The following is a 17,970-nucleotide window of genomic DNA, read 5'->3' as shown; positions in this document are numbered from 1 at the left end:
TTTATAAATGTTCTTTAAACTGGCAATTCTCGTCTGAGCGTATCTCTTTTCTTAAAGAAATAGAAAGCAAGGTCACTAGTTGGAAATGATGAGGGAGGGTATATTAAAAGATTTGAGGGAAGAAAGATGATATGAAAGAACCAGAGACATTAGAGAGTGAACAGACTAGAGAAATACAGTATTTTTATCCTATTCTTTCATGAAAGCTTTTTATAGTTTCTGATTTATTATGCTTTTTCTCTCATATGCAACATTATTTTATATATAACTTTAATGTACTACACTATATGTCCTTATCCCAGTAAAATTATAATGCTATTTAATGTTTAAAAATAAGTTGTAAAAGCAAAATTAAGTCTAAATAAACCATATAATGATTTTTCATAAAACATTAGTTATTTATTATTTCAACTTGAGCTCTAGAAAAGCTGATGTAGTTTATATTTAGACAAAAATATATGTCATGCATATATTGTGTTTTGTGATGGCTTTTTATTCTTTTTCTTTTGACTTTTTATACCAAGTAGCTTTAGTGTTAAATTGTATATTTTATGTCTTTAAACAGATGTAGGTATTTATTACCTCCTTATTTTATTGATCTCAACTCCTGAAAGTCATTTTTTTATATCAGAAAATATGCCCACATAAACATCACAAAACTAAATATTAATATTGACATTTCAAATTACTTGAAAACTACTACACCCTTAAATTTTGCTCAGAAGATTTAAGTGGAAAAAGTTGACAGTCTGTATAATTTTACAGTATTGCCTAGGATTTTATATGAACCAATTTGTAAAACTCAATTATTTAAATTATAACATGCTTCAGTTGTAGATCCACGTTTATATTATAATTGAATAGCTTCAAGCTTTAAACATACATAATGTAAAGTTTTTATAAAGGCAAATATAGTAAATTTAAGCAATTATTAGCAACTTAGCTTTAAAATATGCTCTGAGGGGAAAACACACAAACTTTTTCCTTTGCTCTCACATCACGGCAATCAACAAAGAATATTTCCATGTTCAAATGTGTGGGGTTTTCCCACACACTAAGTGAGCAATCAGTTCTGCAGCAAACACCAGCTGGGTGTACTCCAATTCAATTCTGACACAAATCTACCTACAGATAGCGTCATATCCCACAAGCTGAGGACTAGGTCTCACAAGACTGTTCCCAGGCCCTTCAGACACCAGTCGCAAATTCAGGCCTCCAGAACTTCTGACAGATGGGCTTCAAGTTTGGGTTCACATGACCCCCTCTTTGGGTTTGATTAATTTGTCAGAAAGGCTCACAGAACTCAGGGAAATACCTAATGTTGACCAGTTTATTATAAAGGATATTGCAAAGGATAGAGATGAAGAGATGCATAGGGTGAGGTACTGGGGAAGGGGCTCAGAGCTTCCATGCCCTCCTTGGGTCACCACCCTCCAGGAACCTCCATATATTCAGCTATCTGGAAGCTATCCAAACCCAGTCCCTTGGGGATTTTATGGAAGCTCCATTACATAGGTATGATTGATTAAATCATTGGCCACTGGTGATCAACTTAATCTTCCACCCCTCTCCCCTCCCTGGAGGTCGGGAATGAGGCTGTTAAGTCCCAACCCTCTAATGGCACCTTGGTCTTTCTGGTGACTAGTTCCCATCCTGAAGCAACCAGAGGCTGCCAGCCATCAGTCAATTATTAGCATACAAAAAGATATCACTTTGGAAATTCTAAGGATTTTAGGAGTTGCATGCCAGGAAACAGGATTGAAGAGCAAATATATATTTAACAATATCACATACACCATGTAACTTTTCATTTTATAATATTCTGTAATAACGGTCCCGTTGTCATAGAGATAAAACACAGTCTTTTTTAAAAGAATGTGGACTTGCAAACATTGAATCGAGGAATATTGAAAATTGTTCTATGCAATTCACAGATAGTTCAGGGAAAAAATATCCTGTGTGCGTATAGACAGAGTGCACACTTAAATAATAAAGCAAATGGGGATAAATGTTAATAATAGGTGAATTTGGGTAAAGGGTACATGGGTGTTCTTTAAGCTGTATTTATGCTTGCAACATTTTTAAATGTTTGAAATTATTTTTAAATAAGAAGTTAAAATGAAGAAAGGGACATGGATGGACAGAGTGACATAAGTGGAAATCACCAGTGTACTTGGGAGATAAATGCATCTTTTTCCTTTCCTTATGCAGACTCTGTGTTCATACTTCCTTGAATCCACAAGTTGAGTACTGTCCCAACACACCCCGATCTGCAGATGTGGAAACTCATCTTCAGCTCTCCTGGACCAGCTATTTTCTGCCAACCTTGGTGACAAATGGTGTCTGACATCATACCTCCAACAACTGTGTCTTTAATTTCTGTGGCATTCAGTGAGAAGTTCTCACTGCTAGATCTACAACCTGGTAAGACAAATACAGGACAAACTTGGTTCAGTAAGGAGATGAAAGTGGAGGGCATTACTGAGATATCTGTAGGGGGAAACTATAACACATGTCATCTTGGAAATCCTCAAAATCCCAGAGTTGAAACAAATGGGACAGTTATATATTGTGAATCTGTTTGTGAAATTTCAGTTCCTGAACTGGTGCTAATAGCAAATATGCCATCAGTAACACAAACTCATCAAATGTTCCAGTTGAAAGTAATTGTTTATTATTATTATTAATTATTATTATTATTATCAACAGCAGCATCATTATCATTAGCACAAAACTAAAACCACTATTAAAAGAAAATAAAAACACAGCTCAAAGGCATGTGTCTTGCTGACAGTGAGTCAATAACTTTATCTTCATGTACAAGGGACAGCAACCGGAGGATATACCACATCACAGCTTGATAATCAATTCAGTAATTCGACCGATGTTATTGAGCACCTAGGCACAATGGAAGATTTTAAAATGCATACAAGAATCCCTGCTTTCAATAAGTTTTACGGCCTAGTAGGAGGTATTGAAGAATACAAGAACACAGGGTCACATGAGATTAGTGACATAACAGAATCAGTACCATCTATGAAGTGCTGTTAGAAAGGGGCATCACAGAGACTAATGTCACATTCACTTGGGGGAAATCAAGAGGCTCCAAAGAGAAGGTGACCTCTGAGCTGGGCTTTGAGGAGCTGGAAGGATTTTGGTAGACTGGCACGTGAAGAAGGAGCACTGCAGGTGGAAAGAATAGTGTGGGCCAAAGCATGGCCATGGGAAAGTTCATGGAATGTCTGGGGAGAGAACAAGGTTCATTATGGCTAGTGTTTGGGGTTTATGTAAGTGGAGTGACAATATGTTGAAAGTTATATAAGGAGCATATTTTGAATGGCTCTGAATGACAGGCTAAGATTTCTGATCTTTATGTCATACTAACTACATTTATCACATCAACAAAATATGCAATTATCTGTGAAGAGATATGGTCACTTCACTTCCAGGTCTCTTAGGGAAACTCAAATTGTTTCTGGGCAATGTTATCACCTTGCTCTCAGAAATGTCCTAACAGATAACACCAAGCAGACTATAGCAAATGTTTCTATTTCGCATGTAATTAAATCTCTTCTTTCAAAGTTTTATCCTTTCCATTCATGGGCCACACTTCTTCGCACTCCCATCTCCAGCCCCACTAGTTCTTGTGGCACCTGACGAGTTCATGCAAGCCTAATTTAGGATTTCCAGCCACAGCTGCTACCCTGAAAGTAGGACCCACAGCCTTGAGAAGTGAGAGGTGCTGGTAGAGGCAGTGAACAATATCATGAAAATGTAGCCATCTGAGAAGTTTTATGGAATTCCCATCCTAAGAGTCAAGCACAGTTCTTTGAAATTGGAGTTCCACTCAGTTTGGTCTGGAGGACACCTAGAGGGGTCCCAGAGCTCAAAGTGCCTAAGTAAGGTCATCTTTTTAAGTTTCTGCTTATTGCCAAGGAATTCCTTAAAGGAATGACACTTAATCTGGGTTACACGTTATTTAAAGGCCTCCTGGCTCTGAGGCTACTGAAGCTGTGGAGAGACTGGGGCGAACGTTTCTTTTTGACTAAGGAATACTTTTGGGCTTTGTCCTTGCTCAACAGGTTGGTAGGTGGGAACTTCTCCCATGCAATGAGTTTACAGATGCTAAAAAATGGCTGTATTAGGCAACCGAGCCAAAGAAATAAGCTATATAGAACCAATCAGGGAAGATTTAGAATAACAAAGGTGGCATGGCCACACTTTCTGCAGCTAGTCAGTCTTCAGCTCTTTCCTGGAGTGTGACTTCCTCTGCAGGAAGTCCTGGATTGCCGTAGTGAGGCCCCATGTCACACTCGACCTTAGGATGACCAGGGAGCATCCACGGTAGCTCAGGAGCAGCTTTTGGCCCCAAGTGTTCCACACATCCTGGGCAGAGCCCCACAGGCTTGGCATGCTCTGCCATCCCATATGGGACTGCATATTAGCAACCAGCACAATCAGAGGATACAGAACTAGGCAGGTGATTGTTTCATTGACACTACCAGACACCAAGGCAGGAACCCAACGGGCCAGGCCTTGCTCTGCCAGGCCATCCTGCATGGGGTCCTTGAAAGAAAAATATAGAGTGCTCCCCAGGCTGTTCCTGGCCAGGACAGGCCAGAAACCATGGTAGTAGCCCCGTGACAGCCGCCCCCAAAGCCCATAAGAATTGAATTCCTCAAGAATGCTGAAGGTGCTGGGGAAGCGAGCTTGCTTGCGACCATCCTGGAGCACATTTTGCACCCTTTCAAAGGGGCTGAGTGCCACAGCCTCCACCAGGCCAGACATGATCCCTGCAGCCCAGTGGCATCCCAGGGTGTATGGCCCAAGAGGAGAGAGAAAGCACAGCAGGCCATCATAAGTCCCAAAAAGAAGAGTCCCTTGCAACGTCTTGGACAGAAGAGGACGGTAGATTCCCCGGTAGAAGTATTGAGGACCTTCGTGCCAAAGCTGTCTCATAGCCTCTGACACTGCCATGGCATGGATCTGTTGCCGGAACACAACCTTATAGATAGGAAAGGTCAGAAAAGTAGACATAGAGTTGGAAACAGCCCCAAGGGCATAGGCCTGGGAGTGCCAGCTTTTCTTTCCTGGAGCCTCTGCTCGTGTCCTGTGCTGAAGCTCCTTCCTGGGAGAGTGGTTCTGCTCCCCCATGCTGAAGACAACTGGGTGCAGGTGGAAGAAATTGGCAAGGGTGGAAAAAAATAGATTAGAGCGACCAATTAATTCCGTTGGCAAGTATTTTCATTGCTTAATTGGAAATGAACCCTAAGAAACTCAGGTCGACGGAAACAAGCAACTCTTTGAGCCAGTTTCTGATATATAAGCACACCCTTAAGAAATTAAGAATTCATTAACCTTAAATTAAAAGAAAGGCAATCGGTTTTTCTGGACAGAGCCATCACTACAGTATTTTGCTGACACAGCAAATATTCCAATATTCAAAGAAGGATTACTTGAAGAACATGAAATAGAGGAGGGGAAGACTCCAAAACTTAATGCATCAACTTTCACGACATAAAACTGTCCATTCTATAAACTACTAGAATAATAAGTTGCTATTCTGTTTCAAAAAAAAAAACAAAAAAACAAAAAAAACCTGGCACTATCTTGCAGAGGCAGAAAGCCATTTAACAGTGGAAGTGCAATGCTTTCTCTAAAAGTCGGTATTAAATTTGGGTAAGGGGAATCTCCCCTCACCTTTCTCTCCATAGATTCCTGCCCAAGTTGTAGCTGTTTCATGGCAATGCCCAGTCCCCCTCCAGCAAGTGGGGAAGGGAAAGAGCAGCTACTCCTGGAAGTTCAGTGCCTAAAGGATGAGCACCTGGCAATTTCCAAACCTAACCCTGTAGACCTGTAGCTATATAATAGAGCAGGGTTTCTTAAATTCAGTGCTATTGACATTTTGGGCAGGATAATTTTTTATTCTTGGTCCCTGTCCTGTGCACTGGAGGATATTCAGAGGCTTCCTGGCTTTGGCTCAGTGCGTGCCGGTAGCACCTGTGGTGACATACCCAGTGTGACGACCAAAAATATCTTGAGACCTTGCCAAACGTCCCCAGGGAGGCAAAACTGTTCCCAGCTCAGAACCACTGTACTAGATAGAATAGGCAGTGCGAGGACTCCAAACTATTGCTCCTTACCCCAGAAAGGCCAGGAAGCAGATGGCTAGTATGAGAAGCAACTTGGAAGCCAGGACATATGAAGGAACTTTGGGATCGAAAAAAAATGAATGCTCAGAGCAGATCTGAGGGAGTTTGCCGGGGAGGAAAGAGGGGGTCCCTGGAATGACGAGACAGGGTGTGCAGCAGCCAGAGCTGGAACCTCAGGGAAAGAGCACAGAGCTGTGTGGGTGTGGGGCAGGAAGACAGGGGAGAAGGGGAGGGACATGATGGCCAGGCTGGAGGGCTTCCATCTACACTGACAGGGACAGGAAGCCTGGCAGGACCAGCAGACCCACAGGTTTCCCACAGAACCCTGGGCTATGTGATGGGGGGCATGAAGGTTGGGACTCTAATTAAGCTGGCAGGCCAATGGGGGACCAGAGTCCAGGATGAGGTCCCCAGGGAGGAGTAGAAGCCACACTGCAAGAAGCCCAATGCAGCCTTCCCGAGGCTGCCAGGCCCAGAATTGGCCTTGGCGTACTACTCCTTCCAGAATCACTCCCATTAGCTCTGCTCTTCCCTAGCCCCTTCTCCCTGCTCCATCCATATCCCCACAATCCCATCCTATCCCCCCTGCTCCATCCATATCCCCTCAATCTCATTCTATCCCCCCCGCTACATCCATATCCCTACAATCTCATTCATACCCCCCACTCCATCCATATCCCCTCAGTCTCATTCTATCCCCCCTGCTCCATCTATATCCTCACAATCTCATTCATACCCCACCCCATTCCATCCATATCCCCACAGTCTCATTCATACCACTCTGCTCCATCCATTTTCCCACAATCTCACTTTACCACCACTCCCCTCCCCTGGAGCCACACTCACCTCTTGGTGGAGAGATATGGAGTCTCAGCCTCCTGTGCTCGGCCCATCACCACCTCCCCCTCCTCCACATTCCATGATGGCCTTAAGCCTCAGCTTCCTTAACGCTCATGGCCAATACACTGGGAGGGCCCCTCTGCCTCTTACCCTTTAGCTGAGAACTGAGCAGGAGTAAAAGCTCAAGAGGCCCACTATTTGCATCCCTCTGGGGCACCTCTAGCCTCTGGCAGCCCCACTTCCATTTCTCCAGAGCCAAAGGGGACTCCTCCCAGATACCCAGGCCGCTAAATCCACAGGAGCCCCCAACAGTCCTCAGCTCTCCTACCAAAGGTCTTCTTTCCCAAGTCTTACCTGCACCTAAATAAGTACAGGTAGTGAGGTAAATGTTTGTTCCCTCTTCTACCTCAGAGTGCAACAATGTTCCACTTCCTCCCTACCATTTATAAACATGTGTTCACTGATGCCATAAGGCAGGATGATTTAGCAGAAAGAAAACTGGGCTAGGATTTCGCAGTGCAAGGACTCCCAACTATTGTACCTACCCCAGAAAGGCCAGGAAGCAAGTGGGGTAGTATGAGATACCAGCATTCTAAGCGAGTTTTGTTATTAACTTGATGTGTGACCTTTAGAAATTCAATGACATCTTGGAGCCTTACCCACATGAGCTGTAAAAGGAGCAGAAAGGGCAAAATAATTTGTAGTCATCTCCATACCATATCTGTCAGAGGGGGTTGACATGGGGGCATTCAGGCCAGTAGTTGATAGAGAAATTGTACTTTTCAATCCCCAACTCCTTCTGCCATTTTTGTAAATCATTTTGGGGGACTAAAAGTGAACAATAATTGAGAAACATCTCACCTTAAATATGTGATCCATTGTATAAATCCAATCCTTTCCATTTTATGGGAGTGAAGATCAAGCTTCTCCAAAGTATTTTCCGTTAAGATGCCAGGCTTTGGAAAGGGCAGACAGACCCGAGACTGAATTCTGCCTCTGCCACTTACTTAATTGTGTGACCTCGGGCAAGACATTTCATTCAGTCTCAGGTACTTCAGATACAAAACCAGGACATTAAGACCCACCTCAAAACATTGTGGCAGAGATTAGTAACATAAAATGAGATAAAGTAGTTGAGAATCCATAACATAGTGGCCTCGATAAAAGATATCAAAAAAAAAAAAAAAAAGATGCTTCTGGACCTCACTATCTGTCTCCACAGAGCACATGCTCCTTCCAGACAGTCTCAGGAGAGCCAGAAGCAGATAAAGAGGCATGTAGGAACACATCTTGTGTTCCTAAGGGAGGCAGGGAAGCCCTTTCTTCCATGAATGGGAAGGCGCAACATAAATGATCTAGGAGAGCCTGGCCCCTTGACATGAATTCAAAGTACAGACCACAGAATGGACCTAGAGTTGGCCTTGAGCAGATATCACCCGTACCCTGACCTGCCTCCTGTGTTTACAGCCTAGTAAAATGAGCCCAGGGGATTCCAGACTCTCCGAGCCAGTCTAGTCCACATAGGTAGCCTGTGTGACTGCCCCAGGATCCAGCCACAAATGAATGCATTTGTCTGTTCATTCGGGGCATCTCTCACCCAGTCCTTTGGTCAGCTCACAAACATGTATTGATCATCCAATAAATCATTGTGGGTAAACCACCATGGAGCTAGAGTGAATAGAATTTGATGCCTGCCCTCAAGTGCCTGGGAATCTAGTAGGGAAGACGGGTAAACAATGAGCTAAACCCTACAGAAAGACAAAATAAAGGGTACACTAATGAAGGTGGAAGCAAAAAGACATGAGCAATTTATTCCACCTGGGACGGGGAGCAACCAAGAAATTTCTCTGAGAAGGAGCATATGACACAGTCCTTAACTGAGTAGAGTAGAATAGGATCTTGTTAGGTAGAGGATTGACGGCAAGCATTCTAGGCTGAGAAAGTAGCCTAAGGCACATAGGCTTAAAAGTGTGAGTTGTGCATGGGGATGGCCTGCCCCATGTGGTGAGAAGGAAATAGAGCTGTGGTTGACAGAGAGGAGCCCATTTAGAATGAGGACCACATTTGTCTTCCCCACTGCATTGTGTTGTAGGGCACAGACATGGGCTCTGGATTCAGCCAGCCCTGGGTTTCAATTTCACTCTGTCACTTCCTAGCTTTACAACCTTGGCCAAGTTTCTTCATCTCTCTGATCCTCAGTATCTATATATGTAAAATGATTGTCATGAAGGATGCATGAGACAAAGTATGGCAAGTGCTTAGCACAGCAACTGGTATATAAGTTGTTCCATAAGTTATATTAGTAATTTCGTTTTTAAAAATCAGATAATACTAGGAATCCAACATAAAAGGGATGTGAAGGAACTCTTCAAGGAGAATTACAAAGCACTGCTCAACGAAATAAAAGACGACACAAACAAATGGAAGAACATTCCACGCTCATGGATAGGAAGAATCAATATCTTGAAAATGGCCATACTGCCCAAGGTAATTTATAGATAAAATGCCATCCCCATCAAGCTACCAATGACTTTCTTCACAGAATTGGAAAAACCTACTTTAAAGTTCATATGGAACCAAAAAAGAGCCAGCATCGCCAAGACAATCCTAAGCCAAAAGAACAAAGCTGGAAGCATCACGCTACCTGACTTGGAACTATACTACAAGGCTACAGTAACCAAAACAGCATGGTACTGGTACCAAAACAGAGATATAGACCAATGGAACAGAACACAGCCCTCAGAAATAATACCACACATCTACAAACATCTGATCTTTGACAAACCTGACAAAAACAAGAAATGGGGAAAGGATTCCCTATTTAATAAATGGTGCTTGGAAAACTGGCTAGCCATATGTAGAAAGCTGAAACTGGATCCCTTCCTTACACCTTATACAAAAATTAATTCAAGATGGATTAAAAACTTAAATGTCAGACCTAAAACCATAAAAACCCTAGAAGAAAACCTAGGCAATGCCATTCAGGACATAGGGATGGGCAAGGACTTCATGTCTAAAACACCAAAGGCAATGGAAACAAAAGCCAAAATTGACAAATGGGATCTAATTAAACTAAAGAGCTTCTGCACAGCAAAAGAAACTACCACAGAGTGAATAGGCAACCTACAGAATGGGAGAAAATTTTTGCAATCTACTCATCTGACAAAGGGCTAATATCCAGAATCTACAAAGAACTTAAACAAATATACAAGAAAAAAAATCAAACAACCCCATCAAAAAGTGGGTGAAGGATATGGACACTTCTCAAAAGAAGACATTTATGCAGCCAACAGACACATGAAAAAATGCTCATCATCACTGGCCATCAGAGAAATGCAAATCAAAACCACAATGAGACACCATCTCACACCAGTTAGAATGGTGATCATTAACAAGTCAGGAAACAACAGGTGCTGGAGAGGATGTGGAGAAATAGGAACACTTTTACACTGTTAGTGGGACTTTGAACAGGTTCAACCATTGTGGAAGACAGTGTGGCAATTCCTCAGGGATCTAGAACTAGAAATACCATTTGACCCAGCCATCCCATTACTGGGTATATACCCAAAGGATTATAAATCATGCTGCTATAAAGACACATGCACATGTATGTTTATTGCAGCACTATTCACGATAGCAAAGACTTGGAATCAACCCAAATGTCCATCAATAATAGACTGGATTAAGAAAATGTGGCACATATACACCATACAATAGTATGCAGCCATAAAAAAGGACGAGTTCATGTCCCTTGTAGGGACGTGGAAGAAGCTGGAAACCATCATTCTGAGCAAACTGTCGCGAGGACAGAAAACAAAACACTGCATGTTCTCACTCATAGGTGGGAATTGAACAATGAGAACACTTGGACACAGGATGGGGAACATCACACACTGGGGCCTGTCGTGGGGTGGGGGAGGGGGAAGGGTTAGCATTAGGAGATATACCTCATGTAAATGACTAGTTACTGGGTGCAGCACACCAACATGGCACATGTATACATATGTAACAAACCTGCACGTTGTGCACATGTACCATAGAACTTAAAGTATAGCACTAATAAAAAATAAATAAATAAATAAACAAAATAAAAATGAGATAATAGGACGGAGCTTGCAGTGAGCTGAGATCGCACCACTGCACTCCAGCCTGGGTGACAGTGGGAGACTCCGTCTCAAAAAAAAAAAAAAAAAAAAAAAAAAGAGAGAGAGAGAGAGAGATAATAGGAATAAAGGCAAGATAACAACTAAATTCTTCTAAAAGCTGCAATTGGTCTAATGAACTGGGTTATCTGCAGAATGCATTTTAGACTGCTTGTTTGGAAGGCAGCAAAGAAGAGTTTTCATGGGCTTTGGAGTTTGACATCCCTGGCCTGCAATCCCAGTGCCTCCACTTAAAAGTTGTGAAGCCTTACACAAGTTACTTAACGTCCCTGAAATTCAGTTTCCCTCTCTGCAAAATAGGATACAATGGCTGTCTCAACAGTGTTGCTGGGAAGCTTAAATGAGATAACAGATAGAAAGTTCCTGGCACAAAGGAGGAAGGCAGCCAAAGGCAGCTATTATTGTTTCAGCTGAAAGCTTTATCTCCAAACCTTCAAGCTTTTAAGGTTTATGTGTTAAAATTACAAAATGTGGTCTCATTAGAGCCATCAGTTGGAACAGACTCCCACACATGAGGCCAGAGATAGGATGTCCTGTATCCAATTGGAGCCAGATTGCAAATACTCTCCCCGTCCCTGCACAAAGAGTCCCTCGCTTTGTTCCAGTAGCCCAACCCTGGCACCTTTACACAATCCATTTCCTGTCATTATTTTTGTCCGAGCTCTGACACCTATTCTTGGTCTTATGTGATTCCATCCCTACCAAGTCCAGCTGTAAATACCTAATTTGGTGATGAAGCCAATTTAAACACTGAGCAAGAGTCTTCTGGGAGGCAAGAGCCAGATGTCACGGGACAGGGGAGCAGAAGCAAAAGTCTGAAGGAAACCTAAGAGCTACTGCCAGCATCACCCCTAAGTGTGCGAGGTGAGCAACCTGCCTTCTCCATACATCCACACTTTCCACCTTCCACCACCACTACCCCACTGTTCCATCCACAGGCCACAATCCTGAGATGGAAGGTGCTTCATCTCCAAATCTGTATTGTTTACTCCAAGGAACTCTAGATCTTGGGGTTGTAAATAAGAGGGTGGAAATGAGTGAGTGAAGTGCCTTGGCAGGCTGAAGATGAAGCCAACGGCAGCAGAAGGGCATCAGACTGTTCACTTGCTTCCAAGCATCAGGAGTCAAGAACAGGCCCCACAGGAGTCTCCCAGCTACACTATACATAAAGGAAGTAATACCTGCTCTCTAAGTCAGGGAAAAATGGAGCAGGTTTTCTAGCCCCTGCCTTCATGGCCATTCACTTTGGACAGCCCTGCATGCCGTTTCCATGGAGTTGCTCCTTCTCTGGGGCCAGTGATGCCAAATCCAGCAAAGGAGAAGTCCCCTGAAGAGCTCACAGAAGGGCAACCTAGCAACCTGTCCTTGAGCCAGGAAATGAAAGAGCCATATCAGCAACAGAGAGCTGTGGTTTGGGGGTTAGGTTAAATGGGGTTTTATTTCTCACACTTCTTCGTCAAGCATGGCTTGAAGAAGGAAGACATTACGACAGACCCATTTGAAAATCTGCAAAGCTGTGGACTCAGAAGAATGTACGGAGTCCAGATTCTTTGCATACAGTTCCAGGAAGGACCGCGGGTAGGAACCTGTGCTCTGGAGTTACATTTCATAACAGATATGCCATGGACAGATACACTGATGACAGGCCCATTTACTTATAACCTTCAGCATCACGTGGTGGTGTTTGGAACAGTGGTTCACGAATCTCTCTACACCTCAGAATCAACTACAGGGCTGGTTAAAACTACAAATCACACTCTTTACCCCTAGTCCTAGTACATCAAAATCCCCCAGGGGTAAGGCCCAGAAATCTGCATTTATAACAAGCTCTCCAAAATGATTCTGAGGCAGCCCACTTTTTGCTCACTTTAGTTAATAGTGTGAGTTCTGGATTCAGAGATTCGGTCCAAATTTTGGCTTCACCTTGTAATTTCAGACAAATCATTTTACCTCTCCGAGCCTTGCCTCCCTTGGGGTCACAAAGGGCTGTCGAAATTATGTTGCTTTTATAAAACAGGCAGCTTTTTGTAGTATAAAAAAAGTATTTTTAAAAAAACGAAGGAAAGAAGAGTGCCAAGAAGAGTTTCCTCTTCTGTACAATGGGCACCATAAAGGTTGCCTTCATCTTCCTTCAGCCCTCTCCCCACTACCTCCTCACCCCCTCCCTCAGCACTGTCATCACATTGAGACTGCTGTTGAGATGGTTTGAGACTACCTGTGCAAAAATGCTCTTCAGACAATGCTCCAGGGCAAAGAATTAGCATCTAGAGAGCAACATACAGGTGCTAAGTTGGATGCTGTAACTTCTTTGCTGCGGGATACAGTGCAAGACGCTTAACCTCCCTGTCTTTGGCTCAGTTTCTTCATCTGTGAAATGGAGATAACAGTTCTTGCTCACTAATTCTATGCAGTCCCAAGTTGGTCCTCCCATCCTGGCTTTGGTTTTTCTCCGCTATCCCTTAATCTAACAGAATAGAGGAGTGTTGGCAAGGGGCAGCCTTTGAAGTCAGATATGTTGACTTGGGAGTGAGCTCTTAGCTCTGCACTTCCTAACTGTACTGCCTGGGTGTTTCAGTCCTTTCCTGTTAAATGGGCACACTGCTACCTGCTTCACAGGGCTGCTGAGAAGAAAGGAGACAGGCGCATCCGCACACAGAAAGCACTCAGTAAATGCTGTTTCCCCCCTTCCCCCTATACAAAGGTAAGGAACTCTCATTGTTCACTTGGTTTCTGTCCCACCTCGTGTTTCAGGCATCCGGTCTCAAAGCCCGGAGCAGAGCCGAGGCGGAAGGGAATGGGGAGAAGGGAAACGATGGGGTAGCAGCAAACTCACAGATAAAATGGAAATGGGCCGGGTCCTTGCGTCCGAGCTCCACTTGACGCCGCGCCGGCTCCCGTGCCTGTCGGCCTCAGCCCCCGCCCACCAGCTCCCGAGTCTTGCTAGCAGTAGCTTCAGGGCCAGAGGCTGCCTGGGGAGGCCGCCCCGTCGCCCCGCTGCTGGCCGCGTCGCGCCGCTTGTCACGCTCTTTTGTCTCAACGGGCAGAGACTGAAAGCAACCGCGGCTGCCCTGAGGTCCGAACTGGAGGGTGGGCGCAGCCGTGGCTGCCTTGGGAACCGCGCTGCCTCGACTCGGCTACCTCTCGCTGGGCGGTCTTGCGAAGCACTCGCTAAGCCGGGCAGCCCCGGGGTCGCTTATCGGCCCAGGAGGCGCCAGCGATCCTGTTCCCCTGCAGAGCTACGGGGACCAGAAGACGAAACAGAGCTGTCGACCCGGGAGCATACGCTGCCCACCAATGGAGCGCAGGTAAAGAAAGAGCGCGCGATTGCCCGGCGCGGTGAGGGGTGGGGGAAGCCCCGCCAGGACTGGGCGGCGCCCGGCTTGGTGAATCAGTAACTGCGAGGCAGGGGATGGAGCACTCCCATGGCCTGGTTGCGCTGAGGAAGGAGTTGTGGCTCATCTGGATGCTGCCGACTGGGTAGGATTTATGATTTGCCTGGATTGAAGTGGGTGGGGGTGTTGTCGGGCGTCGGGGGCGGGTGTTCGGGGAGGTGGCAAGGGGCGGGAGAAGACGATCGCAAGCTGTCTTGAACCCCTTTTGCATCTCCTCATCTCTTCCTGGGAAGGAATATGGGGGTGGGAGGTTATCCAACTTCTAGTCCCTTTCTCTCTGGCAGGTCATCAAAGCCGAATCCGAATTTGAATTCTGTGCGACTGATTGCAGAGCTGGTAGGCCGACGGTTTCCCGGAGGAAATGTACGAGGGGCGGGAGGGCAGGAGGCACTTTGGCTTGTGTTCAGAAGATGGGAGAGGGAATTTTCCTCCTGGCGACAGTGGAGGCGGTGGAGGGGAGGTATCAGGTTTTCAGAAGAGGCTGCTTCCAACCCTTCCTTTTCTTCCTTCGCGGCACAGTTCTTGAGGCCCTGAGGACTGGGATCTGCGACCCCCAGTAGACAAAAGTCGACTCTACCCCAGATGCTAATTTTCTCACGGCAGGCACCTGTTAAGAGGCTGCAAGTAAAATAAAGGCTAGTTTCTGAGTTCATGTAAGAATCTGAGAAATAACGGGGGTAAACTTTGACAAAGGGGTGTGATCGAGACCTGAGGTCATGAGATTAATGGGTTCTTATGACCTCTTGCGGGGGGAGGTAATAAAGGGGAGGGGCAGGTGGCCTGTGGCGTCCTGAAAATTTTTCATGCATTCTTTTCCCGAGAACTAAACATTGTCAACTCTAATATATCTATAGCGCAACTTGTTTCAAGGACAGTAATGCTTTTCATTTAATAATTTTCCATTTAATCCCTTTACTGCATGGTCATTTCTGTCTCTTATATTCCTAAGTTTCCCTTTATAAGGATTAGTCAGATCAACATTATATCTCTAACAATGTTTGTTAGCTTTTTCACTCTCATTATACCTAGAGAATTTAATGGAATAAACCAGATTTTATATATATATAAATATATGTGTGTGTGTGTGCGTGTGTGTGTGTGTATAAAATTACTCAACATTCAAGTAGTCTTGAAAAAAGATGGGTAGGGGTCACCTTATTTCCCTTCATCAGTTACCAGTGTTCTCTTAACATAATGGAAGAGGCAGGAGGTATTCCCACCTACAACTCAGGATTCCTATGTCCTATGGGTTCAGTTGTGTCCCGCCCCCAAGGAAAATAACACCAAATGCATCTATTGGACTCCTGACCCCTCGTCTCTCTCCTACTTGAAGATGGGTTCTTTAGTGGGATACTGAAGTTAAATTACATTCATTAGGGTGGGCTCTAACCCGAAATGGCTAGCGTGCATTGTGCCTATCAAAAGGGGAAATTCAGACAAAGAGATATGCGTACAGGGAAGAAAATGTGAAGTAGCATACAGAGAAGTGGGCCATCTACAAGCTGAGGAAAAATCCCTGGAAGAGATCCTTCCCTCTTACTACTCAGAGGGAAACAACCCAGCTGATGCTTTGATTTGGACTTCCAGCCTCCAGAACTGTGAACAATTAATGTCTGCTGTTTAAGCCACCCAGGTCTGTGGTACATTGTCAGGTTAACAGAGCAAACCAATAGGGATTCTGTTGCCAAACAGATCTGATAGCTAACACCTGAAAGAGTGGAAGCAGCTTTGAAACTAGATAATGGATAGAGACTGGAAGCATTTTGACATGCATGGCACAAGAAGCCTAGAGGGCCTTTAGGAGATGGCTGGGGGAAATATGGACACCAAATGCAATTCAAGTGAGGGTTAAGAAAAGAATTATTTGCTGCAGAGAAAGGATCTCTGACTTAGAGAATACATATATCATGATCACCAATATGTTGCTAGAACTATGAGTGTTAAAGGTGCTTGTGGTGAGTTATCAGACCGAAACTAGGAAGATGTTACTGGAAGCTTGAAGAAAGGCAATCCTAGTTTTACAGTGGCAAAGGATTTGTCTGTATTGTTTTCTTAGTGTTTTTGAGGAAAGTGAAAATTGTAAGTGATGAACTTGCACATGCAGCTGACTTCTATTGTTGGGGCTCAGAGCACGATACCCCAAAATAAAGGCCCCAGAAGTAGTCTCGGATGTAAAAGATGTTCTCTGAGGTCCTGGGTCCTCCTGTCTGTCAGCCCCATTCTTCCCGGGGAGCTAACTGTACAGACCAGAATCCCTCTTCCCCAAGGTGGGTCCTAGAAACCAGAAGCCTTTTTTTCTAAAGATGGTCACAAAGCCTAAAAATACTTTTCTAATTTTTCCTCCACTTTTTTGTGTAAAATTGGCCATAAAGAAATGATCTGACCTACCTTGTTTGACTGCAGGTCACAAGACCCCATTACAGAGAGGGTCCTGCCCCATACCCAGGAGGAAGAAATCTGTGTTCACAGAAGCTAAGCACAGTCTAGACAAACAAGCCCTGCCGCATTAGCATTAGGTCATAGCCTTTTTGTCCCATCATATTTCTACAGGGCTGTCCACACTTTGTTGAACCTGAGCATGTAAATAGACAATTTACCCTGTACCTTTCTGCCTTTGCTTCGAAGGCTGCAGTGTATATATGTTAAATAAATTTGTATGCTTTTTTTTTTTTTTTTTTTTTTTTGAGACGGAGTCTCGCTCTGTCGCCCAGGCTGGAGTGGTGCAATCTCGGCTCACTGCAACCTCCGCCTCCCGGGTTCACACCATTCTCCTGCCTCAGCCTCCCAAGTAGCTGGGACTACAGGCGCCCGCCACCACGCCCGGCTAATTTTTTGTATTTTTAGTGGAGACGGGGTTTCACTGTGTTAGCCAGGATGTTCTCGATCTCCTGACCTCGTGATCCGCCTGCCTCAGCCTCCCATAGTGCTGGGATTACAGGCGTGAGCCACTGCGCCCGGCCTTGTATGCTTTTTCTCTCGTTAATCTGCCTTTCGTGAGTTGACTTCTTAGCAAACCTTCACACAATTTGGTATAGCAAGAAGGGTCACCAAAGCCACTCCACTCTTCTGGAACCTGCAGTTAAGGGAATGCAGTCATCTGACAAGCTGGCAAAAGGGCAAGAATTTCTTACCAGTCAAGCCCCCAGGTTCTCTCTCTGTACAACCCAGTTGGGCAGATGGTACAAAACAAATCCCTCTGTTTGTCTCCTCTACAAGGTTTCATGCCTAGGAGAAAAAGATTGTTGTGTGACTGGCCTAGGTGTAGCGACTCTGGTACACCTTACACTACTTTATGGTATGAATATTCACATTTTTTATCCCTTTCATGCCAGAAATAGTGTATTCCTTTGACTTTGTCTTCCTGTGTTGTTCATAGAGAGGGTTACAGGATAAAGTTCCCTCTCGTCTTGATCTGTGTTCTTG

General features: G+C 44.5%; 3 protein-coding genes across 16 annotated transcripts in view; 1 reads left to right on the top strand and 2 right to left on the bottom strand.

Annotated features, from left to right (window-relative positions):
- Window positions 1-14,106, bottom strand: part of LOC129024943 (thymosin beta-15A) — a 45,577-nt gene extending 31,471 nt beyond the window's left edge. The window contains exon 1 of the mRNA XM_054472276.2: window positions 13,989-14,106. The gene's annotated coding sequence lies outside the window, so the exon portion shown is untranslated. The remainder of the gene's footprint in view (window positions 1-13,988) is intronic.
- LOC129024940 (solute carrier family 25 member 53-like) lies at window positions 3,925-5,302 on the bottom strand. The gene has a single exon (XM_054472270.1). The coding sequence runs from the start codon at window positions 5,152-5,154 to the stop codon at window positions 4,231-4,233; it is 924 nt and encodes a 307-aa protein (XP_054328245.1). The 5' UTR covers window positions 5,155-5,302; the 3' UTR covers window positions 3,925-4,230.
- The window catches only part of LOC129024941 (uncharacterized), a 29,053-nt gene continuing 25,028 nt past the window's right edge, over window positions 13,946-17,970 (top strand). The window contains exons 1-4 of one of the 14 annotated variants that reach the window (XR_010125541.1): window positions 14,092-14,228; window positions 14,390-14,460; window positions 14,832-14,910; window positions 15,067-15,200. Coding sequence is in view for 4 of the 14 variants with exons in the window: in XM_063660845.1 (XP_063516915.1) it covers window positions 13,996-14,460; window positions 14,832-14,910; window positions 15,067-15,107 (585 nt within the window). In the remaining 10 variants the exon portion in view is untranslated. Of the gene's footprint in view, window positions 14,633-14,831; window positions 14,911-15,066; window positions 15,614-17,970 lie in introns of those variants that run through there. The other 13 variants (XR_010125537.1, XR_010125539.1, XR_010125535.1 and 10 more) reach the window with 13 other exon arrangements.

This window comes from Pongo pygmaeus, chromosome X, assembly GCF_028885625.2.
Source record: "Pongo pygmaeus isolate AG05252 chromosome X, NHGRI_mPonPyg2-v2.0_pri, whole genome shotgun sequence".
Taxonomy (NCBI): Eukaryota; Metazoa; Chordata; class Mammalia; order Primates; family Hominidae; genus Pongo; species Pongo pygmaeus.
The sequence above is the reverse complement of the archived record's forward strand: the minus strand, read 5'-3'. Positions and strand labels throughout refer to the sequence as shown.